The sequence below is a fragment of the Chenopodium album genome, chromosome 20 (assembly GCF_948465745.1).
Source record: "Chenopodium album chromosome 20, dcCheAlbu1.1, whole genome shotgun sequence".
Taxonomy (NCBI): domain Eukaryota; kingdom Viridiplantae; phylum Streptophyta; class Magnoliopsida; order Caryophyllales; family Amaranthaceae; genus Chenopodium; species Chenopodium album.
In genome coordinates, this window is record NC_137853.1 from 32,517,445 (window position 1) to 32,526,880 (window position 9,436).

Here is a 9,436-nt window from a genome sequence, read left to right on the forward strand (position 1 = left end):
CGTCCCAATGATCTAGAGGAGGGCCAATTTTTTTTTATTCCTAAAGCTATAAGGATTGATTATAGTCTTCTAGAATTATCTAGAAGTTTCTCTTAAATCCTAATGGAATTAGGATTGATAATTATATTTTAAAGAGTTTGAAATTGAATAAAATTCCTCTTTTTTGAGAGTTGTAAATCTGTACGAAAAGGAATATGTTCAGATATTATTTTCGTGCCTCATAATATTTATCCAAGTTTTATATGGTTGGATAGATCTTGAAATTATACTTCCAATGAAATACTATAATATTAATTCTGAGCTATAACGAAAAAGATATGAAAGAAATACGAAACTCTATTCAAAACTGACACCCTTTCACTATTTCGGCCATATCTTTTTATATACATAAGATTTTAATCTAATTCTAATTGGTTTGGAAATTAGACTTCAAGATCTTTTCAACTACATATGATATGCCTTATTTGGACTTCCGGATCAAAAGATATGATCAAAACAAAGTCCGTAAAAACCGTTGTCCATCGAATTCTATTTCGATTCGAATTCGAATTCTTTTCTTAATTCTTCGACCATCTTTTTTTCCTATAAATAGAGGTCATATCTCTCCATCCACAATCAAAAATTCCCAAAATCAATTCTCATCGAGAATCCCCTAATTCTCTCTATTCTCTCTCTTGAGCAATATAGCTTTCTTTCTCTTTTTAAACCAACCCTTTTACAAACACAGTTCCGCATTCACAAGATCTAGACTAACGATTATAGTGCTAACCTTAACATGTGTTCTTTGTCTTTGATTGTGGTTGATCTTATTTATGACTAACGATTGCCAATGGACCGTTTTCACCTAGTAAATAGCATAAACATTAAAATTGGACAAAATTAATCAAGTTAGTTTGTCTCTTAGTCTTCCGTGCTATTTGGTCCTTGGGTCCTTTGTTTTTCATACCATGTATAGCCATGCGATCATACCACGAGTCTTAATAAACTCACCTAATCGCACATGTTGAGTCGTTGCACACACTTTGTCTCCAAGTAATGCACTATATTGTTTATGATCGTATACTAGGACCATGCATGCGTCATTTTCCGTCGTAATAGGAATGAGTGGAGTATTTCCTATTGGTTTTCAAAATTCTTTCATACACTCTTCCTTTCCAATCCGAGTATTGAGTCAATGCATTAACTGAGCTCATTTTGTTCCATAGAACTCGAGTTTAAGAATCACTAGGGAAGAGTTGAAAGAATAAGAGGAACGTCATTCCTTTCTTCTTTACTTCCAATTAAAGCATCGACAATAACAAACTTCTTGACCCTCTTGGCGGTAAGTCATGACTCACCGGCTCACCGCTACTTGAATCGCTATTACGTACAGTCGTACAATAACTACAACGGGAGTAGCCGTTAGACGCCAAAATCATTCGCGGGAACTTCCATGAAAAAGGAGAGAGAAAGATGGACGATTCAGGAGCAATTCTCCTCCAAATTTCAACCCTCAAGGACATGCTTGACAAGGTAATCCAATTCCAAATTTTCCCTTTAATTTCTGCATCAATTTTAATCATTCAATTTCATACCTAGGGTTTTCGCCAACAAAATTTGAGCAAATTAATTTTTCTGTTAGGTTAATGATGAAATCGAAGCGAATATCCAAATTACAAGGGAAATTGAATCGGAAATTGTTAAAATTGAAGAGATTGAGAATGCGTTGGGTGCTAGAGAATCTGAGCTCATGAAATTGATTTATTTGTCTCAATTTGAATTAAGTGGTTTGATTACTGTCACAGGTAATTCTTTTGATTTTGAGATTTTGTTGATCTTTTTATCATTTGATCCATTTCTCTTTGATTAAAGCTATAATTGTTTTTTTTTTTTTTTTTTTTTTTTTTTTTTTTTTTTTTTTTTTTTTTGGTGATTTAAAATCAAAATGTTGATTGGAGTTTGGGTTATTTATCATTATTAGTCGAATTTCGTTTGAAGATTTCTGATTGATTATTAATTTGATGATGATTTGAATTATAATTGTCGGTGATAGCAAAGAAAGTTGTTTCCTACTTAGGGTGAAAGGGATGGATGACAAAATTATTATACTCTTAAAGAATAGGTGAAATAGGTAATTTCGTTGTAATGCGATTTAATGTGTCTAGAGAACGTCTTTGAAGTTACAAGTGTCATGTTGGTTCGACTTTGAAGTGAGGTGAGTTGAGAGGATTGGGAAATGGGAATGAAAGAAGATGGGTTGAGAAGAGAGAGAGAGAGAGAGAGAATTGGAATTTTTTTTTTCTTTTTTTTTTTTTTTTGGGGGGGGGGGGGGGGGGGGTGCACGAATGAAAGTAAGCGATGGGAAGGGAAATGTAGAAGGATATGAAGAGAAAGAAAAAGGGTCTAAATTGAGTCGTTTACTATTAAGAATAAGTGAGTGAAGAAGGGATACTTTGTAATTAAATACGTACATTGAACATAATATAAGTCTCTTAACCCAACGAGTGAAGTATTGTAGTGGAAGTGTAGCTAACATTGTAGTTTATGCCAATGTGTTGCCAAAAGTTTAGAGGCATTCATTTGGTTATCTCACATAAAAGAATTTAAAGTAGTAAAGAAGATTGCTGATGGATTTATTAATTTGATGATGGTTTTGAAATATAATTCTCTGTGATATATAGCAAAGAAAGTTGTTTCCTACCTAGGGTGAAAGGAATAGATACCTACTCATCATATATTTAAAAGTTTGATCAAAATTAATTAAGAAAGGTTAATGTTGAATAATATTAATAAGTGAATGAAAATATAATAATTTATATCATCTTTCACTATCAAATGTAAACAGGAAGGTTTATTGCACTTTGTACATATAAAGAGTTTTTCAAGTAAATTAAACATTATTATAGAGAACTATTGTAGCACCAATGAAGATTTTTTCAAAGAGACTAAACATTACTACAATTCAATGTGGTGAGAGAAGAGTGATGATATACAGGGTGACACATGGCGCACAATCGCACATGTGCCACCAAATCATATTGAAGGAAGGGTTACACATGGCGTTAGCATGATGTCCCTTTGAGTTTTAATAATATTATAGATAGATTGTCATGCTCTTAAAGAATAGGTGAAATAGGTATATTCATTGTAATGCGATTTAATATGTCTAGATAACCTTTTTGAAGTTACAAGTGTCGTGGTGGTTCAACTTTGAAGTGAGGTGAGTTGAGAGGATTGGGAAATGGGAATGAAAGAAGATGGGTTGAGAAGAGAGAGAGAGAGAGAGGAGGAAAATTTTAAAGGGGTGAACGAGTGAAAGTAAGAGAAGGGAAGGGAAATGTAGAAGGATAAGAAGATAAAGAAAAAGGTCCAAATTGAGCTGCTTACTATTAAGAATAAGTGAGTGAAGAAGGGATACTTTGTAATTAAATACCGATATTGAACATAATATAAGTCTCTTAACCCAGCGAGTGAAGTATTGTAGTGGAAGTGTACCTAACATCGTAGTTTATGCCAATGTGTTGCCAAAAGTTTAGAGGCATTCATTTGGTTATCACATAATAGAATCTAAAGTAGTAAGCATAATGAATAATTACTGTGAGTTTATGGATTGCACTAGTGATTAGTCACATAGGAACATTGTCTGACTCTCTTTAATAAATTGTGCTGCAAATAAGCTTGTTTATCTAATTACAAATCTAGGGAAATGCATGTACTAGTTATTCACCGCTAAGCTCTGATATTTTAAATAAACATTGTTGTTTCTTTTTATCCATCCAAGCAAAATCCATAAGCAGAGATCATACCCTAATAGAAAAGATTTCCAACATTCTTTTAAATAAAAATTGTTGTTTCTTTTTATCCACCCAAGCAAAATCCATAAGCAGAGATCTCATACCCTAATAGAAAAGATTTCCAACGTTCTTTCTTTCTTTCTTTCTTTCTTTTTTTTTTTTTTTTTTTTTTTTTTTTGGTAAGTCTGTTGTATGTGATTGCTATTGTTTTGTTGTATTTATTGTCTTATGCTAAATATTTATATTCAGTAGCTGGTTCTTCACTCTTTTATACAAGTTCTTGCTATTACAACCACTCTTTTGTTTTATTCATAGTTAACTCAAGAAAATCAATAGCAGCTTTGACTGAAGAGATTAATGATCAAAGGAGGAAAAAAGATGATCTACTTGATAGATTGAACAAGAAGCGGTACTCTTTAAACCTGTTAATATTATTTCATTGTTCATTCTAATCGCACACAATATACATGCATTTTGGAGACATTTTAAACAGTTCTTGGGGAAATCCTAACAAATTGCTGAAGCAATCTGGCCAATATCTATGTCTTCTTTTTTATTATAGGCAAGGTCCTTTATGTCTGAACATGAAAGTTTTATTCAGTTTTTTAGTCCACAACAATTGCCTCTTGCTTGTTTATAAATCTTAAGCTTAAAATCCCAAAATTAGGTAAACAGTGAACAACTTTTCATAATTTTGATATAAAATGCAGATGTGCTCTGTAAAGCAGTGTTACCCAAAGTTGGTAGTTTGGTACTTGGTATACTCTTTGTCTCTTAGTTTTATAGAGGCAATTGGTTTCTGAGAGACTAAAGATTACTCAAATACTTTTTCATATCTGAACAGTGAACACTTTGTGTTAATGAGCGTGATTCAGACCTGTTATGGAATCTGTACCAAGGATTTTAAAAATGTCTGCTTAGGGCATCTCTGGGATTTTTTTGGCAGTGAGATCTGATAAGAATACCCAGTGCCATTTTGGAAAAAATTAGAGTACCCTTTTTTAATTTGAACTGGTGATAAGGGAAATCTCATTCGGGAAAGATAGGCGAGAAAGGCGGGCTGCTGGTTTGGTGCTGAGGCTGGTGTTGTGTGAGTGAGGGTCTGAGGGAGAGAGGGCTAGCTTCCTAGCTTGTGTTTTCTAGGTGAGGCGAGGGGCTGAGGGCAGCAAGGGAGTTGGTGTTTGTGGGTGTAATGAGTTGTTGAGGGGTGTAGTTGTTGCTGTTGGGTTGTGTGTTCGGCTGTGTGGGTGAGAGAAGGGAGAGAGTGTTGGTGGTGTTGTTGGCTGCTTGCATTTAGGGAGGTATGTATGTTGAAGTTTAGAAAGGTGTGGAATGTAGGATAAGGTGCAGCAGCAGGAGGTGCATCAGGGAGAGCAATGAGGGTGCTGGTGTTGAAATTGCTATCCATTGGTGCCAATGGCGTGTGTGTGTTAGGTGGATGGGTGCAGGGCAGCAAGGAGAGAGAGGGTGTGAGACTTGAGATTTGGGAGCTTGTTTCAACTTGTGACCCGAAGCTCCGAAACACTCTTTTACAAACAAAATAATATGGGGGAGAAATCAGGTCAAAAAATTACCAAAAAAAAAAAAAAAAAAAAAGAACTAATGTAAAATAAAAAAAGTTACAAGTTAACTACATAAACTAATAATGAGGAAATAAAAAAAATGAAAAGAAGCTAAAAGAAAATAAAACTTTAAATATGTTCATAACAAAGTAAAATAAAATAATGTAAGATTAAATAAATTTTAAAACGAAAGAAAGTAGAATGGATGATGAGTGTTTATCTGTATCATCTTGTTAGAAAACTATGGTACCAGCATCCAAGTCCTTTCTTGCAGTTTCCGCAGCATGTTTCTGGAAGTCAATAAGATTTGTTCTGTTTATATTCCTTTTCTTTAAGGTCAAAGTGGTCTTTGCATTCCCTGTGATCCTAATTCTGATGTAATGAGGTTCTGAACTATCATCTTTAATACTTATACTAGAATTGTCAATATTAACACATCAGTTTCTGTGAGAATTAGTGTTTTCCTTGCTGATCAATGGAAATTTGGAGCAGCCAAAATTAGTATAGGTTATATATACATTATACACACACCCATATATGCATATGCTCATACAAACATAAGTTCGGTTAGTCTTTAATTAACTACCTAAATACTCATGATTTCTCTTTTCCATTTAATTCTGTACAAATAAATCAGTTGAGCTTAAATCATGAATGAAGGAATTTAAACTGTTTCTTGAAACATTTTATTAACCTTTTTGAACCCTAAGATGATCAGTACTTTCTTGAAAACAGGATTGAACTAGGAACAATAATGATTATATGGAATGTAACATAAAATGTGGGTGTTTAATAGTGGAAAACCCACTCTTCAATTTATACAAGCATTAGTGAAGGTGTAATTAATGGCAACCATTTGTGATGTTTTTGGTTAAGTATATTAGTAGTGCTAACTAAAGCCTCAGCATTCTTGTTGAATTTCTTTCTTTGTGTTCAGTACATAGTGACCATGGTTTGACTTCTATATATGTGACAATGAAGAAATAGAAAACAAATTCTTTCTCTTTGCTTTAGATTAAAAAGAGGTATAATTACGACATATTCAAATTCCTTATATAATGTCAATGTGCTAAAATTGTCTTTGAAACCACTGTACAAGATTATGTAGATGAGATTAATCGTTGAATTTTTGGATAGGGAAAATTTTTCGGTGGCGTGCATTGAATTCCAAAAGAACATTGAAAGTGAAGATTGCAACAAACTGAGGACAATGTTGTTGGAGAAAGAATCTCTTGAGGACGAGATCCATAAGCATGCTCAGACAGGTTACAGTTTTAAAGTACCAGTAACAGCAGTTTCTGAGGACATTCTTGAAGATCTATACAGGTCTAATTCTGGTAATAATCTTTCTCTTATAAATCTTTTCAACATTTTATAACTCTTACAATAATTGTTTTTACTTTGTTTTAATAAATACCTGAATCACAGTCAATATTTTGCCTGTATACTTGAGTTCTCAGGCGTGTCAGCAGTTGATCATTGCTTGGTGACCTATTGAATCTATGAAATGTAATATACTGTAGCATATTGTAGAACCATGTTTACTGCTGCTCATGTGGCTCCTAACCATATCAGGATTAGAGGAATTTAATTATTGCAAGTTTGCTGCTTCCCAAATTTTGCCCAAATTGACAACTCCCACCTTTTTTTTCTTCTGACAATTATGTGGTAGTGTGCAGTTTAATGAGACATTTAATCAATCCATCGCATTTAAAAGCTGAAACTGCTTAAATGTCTACTTTTTCGTCTTTGTTGAAGTGGATGTTACTGCAACTGCTAAGTGTATTGGGCAAAGCGAGTTTGAACCGAGGCTCTTTTCTCCATTACACACATACCACGTTTCAGTGGCACTCTTGCTGGTCTGTTTAGTAGTTTGAAGAGTTTTGTATATTCATTGTGGGCTGACCTTGTGCATTTTTTTTAACAGCGTATCTGATGTTTGATGTTAATTTGAATTCTTTGCTCATCTAATTCAACTGATGTTTGACTGCCAATTTGATTTATTTCAAATTGTCTATATCTTGTCTAGAATGCATAATATCCAGTTACCTTTTTTTTTTTTTTTTTTGCTTTTTAGTATGGCAGCAGGTCATCATTTTTGTTTTCAAAGATAGACTCCCTTCAATCGTGTGGCAAAGTATATCTGCTTAGAAGATATCAAGGACCTTCCAACTCATGGCAGCAGCCTAAAGACTCATGCTTACAAATTATCCACTTTACTTAAGACTTGAGACAACTGGCAGTTCCTAGGAGTTCTATTTCAAGCTTAATTACTTGTTGCTTTTTTTCCCTGAGTACTTTTGGTAGCTTGTGATAGACAAAGCTTGCAATCAGCTCAAAAATTCAATTTCTTAGTTACTGATCGATCCCTTGATTCCAATAGCTGCCATCTTCTGTGAATATTTTCTCTGTGTCTGCCTTAATTATGTAAGACATTGATATAAGTTTATATAGATCATTCAAATGGAAACTGGTATTTTAGGCTATAATAATTTGTTAGCAAGCATAGCTTTAGAGGTTTTGGACCTAAAAATCTGATATCTTGAGTAGTGTTTTGTTCAGCTATGTTCGAGGACCTAGTTGACTAGAAGCAGGATCTACTGGTGTCATTACTGGGGTTTGAATGGTTTGATCATGTCTTGTGAAGGTTATTGCCTGGTGCTCAATTTAAAAATTGGCCTTAGAAAAAAAAAAAAGATGAAACTGAATTTTTTTTTGCTACATTAATGCTTGATCATTTATCATATTTAGTTTCTGGGTTTCTGATCAATGATCACAAGAACATTGTGATTGTGAAACCTAATGTAATACAAGCCTGTGTATGCCCTTGTTCTGTGGCACCTTGTCCAGCTAGCGATTTCCAAGTATTGAATTTGTTACTCTGGATTTTTAATCACCATCTTACATGTGATGTTGTTTGTGTCCAAATGTCAAGAGCAGGAAATTTGAATTCTGATATACTTTACTTCTATTGACATAATGTCATTAAAAAAAAATTCGTTTGCAGCACTAGCAACTGAGATACAGGAAAGACAGGCTGAGAATGAGCAAGTGCTAAAAGAAATAGAGGAGCTTAGGTCTATACTGCTTTCCACCATTTCTGATGTTGATGATCCATGGTGATACTGGTTAGTTATGAGTTATGTGGCAAATGTTTTTATTTCAACAATCCCTTAGGCCCACAATTTTATACTTTTGGTTATACTTTCCCCTTTTATAGTTGCAACACTTAAACTTTCACGCTGACACAACATTGACTATCAATATAAACATTATCTATTTATATAAATTATGAATAAAGTTATACTTTGAAAATATATATCTTGAGTATTAGTATAGCAATATGATTTGATGAGACTATGTTGTCTACAGGTACCAAGTTGTACTTTTGCAGAAGTTTTTTGATTTGAGGAATGAAGATGTTGGTTAAAGATGCCTTTAAATAATATCTGCAGCTAAAGCATCCCTTGGATTGGCGCATGGTTAAATATGTATTTCAAGGGTGGAGAATTGTTGAATCACGAATTTTGGCTTCTTAGGCTGTATATTCCTTGACGAGAGTAAGTAGAAAGAAATATAAAAGTAGCCCTTAATATAGCCAATGCTAATGAGCTGCATTGCTTTTTGCTCCGATGATAACAAAAAACCTCTTGTACTTGCTATACTATGTATGTTTTGAGTCACTAATACAAATACTATACAAACTTCTAGCAAACAAGCCATTTCATTGCTGCTAACTGTTAACTACACAAGTTCTATAAACACTAGCACTAACATAATTTAATAAATGTCTTCTTTCTTGAAAGAATAAACAGGTCCAAAATTAAGAGTGAATGGCTTCTTCGCTGCAGGTTCCAAACATAATAGACATAGTAAGTAGAAAAACTCTCATCTCACTCTTAGAGACTGCAGGTAGCTGCAGACGTTTCACTGAGGTACTGGAGTAACTGGACTACTGGTGACAGGAACTTTAGTAGATGTTAGCATTTAGCTGATAATTGGAAGAGGGGGCGCAGGATCATAAGGCTTGAAAGTGAGGCTATGTGTTGTTCACCTTATTATTCACTTTTAGGAAAAATAAGTTCTAATAATTTCAGATCA

General features: G+C 33.8%; 1 protein-coding gene across 3 annotated transcripts; it reads left to right on the plus strand.

Annotated features, from left to right (window-relative positions):
- The first annotated feature begins 1,167 nt into the window (after positions 1 to 1,167).
- Positions 1,168 to 9,047, plus strand: LOC145598574 (uncharacterized). Of its 3 annotated transcripts, XM_081654944.1 has the most exons (6): positions 1,169 to 1,512; positions 1,622 to 1,784; positions 4,089 to 4,182; positions 6,473 to 6,672; positions 8,343 to 8,463; positions 8,708 to 9,047. In XM_081654944.1, the coding sequence occupies exons 1-5, from the start codon at positions 1,453 to 1,455 to the stop codon at positions 8,456 to 8,458; spliced, it is 633 nt and encodes a 210-aa protein (XP_081511070.1). In that variant the 5' UTR covers positions 1,169 to 1,452; the 3' UTR covers positions 8,459 to 8,463; positions 8,708 to 9,047. The 3 variants fall into 3 exon arrangements, with proteins under 3 accessions (XP_081511072.1, XP_081511071.1, XP_081511070.1); XM_081654946.1 differs by lacking the exon at positions 8,343 to 8,463 and having other exon boundaries at positions 1,168 to 1,512; XM_081654945.1 differs by lacking the exons at positions 8,343 to 8,463; positions 8,708 to 9,047 and adding an exon at positions 7,413 to 8,336 and having other exon boundaries at positions 1,168 to 1,512.
- The last annotated feature ends 389 nt before the right edge of the window (positions 9,048 to 9,436 follow it).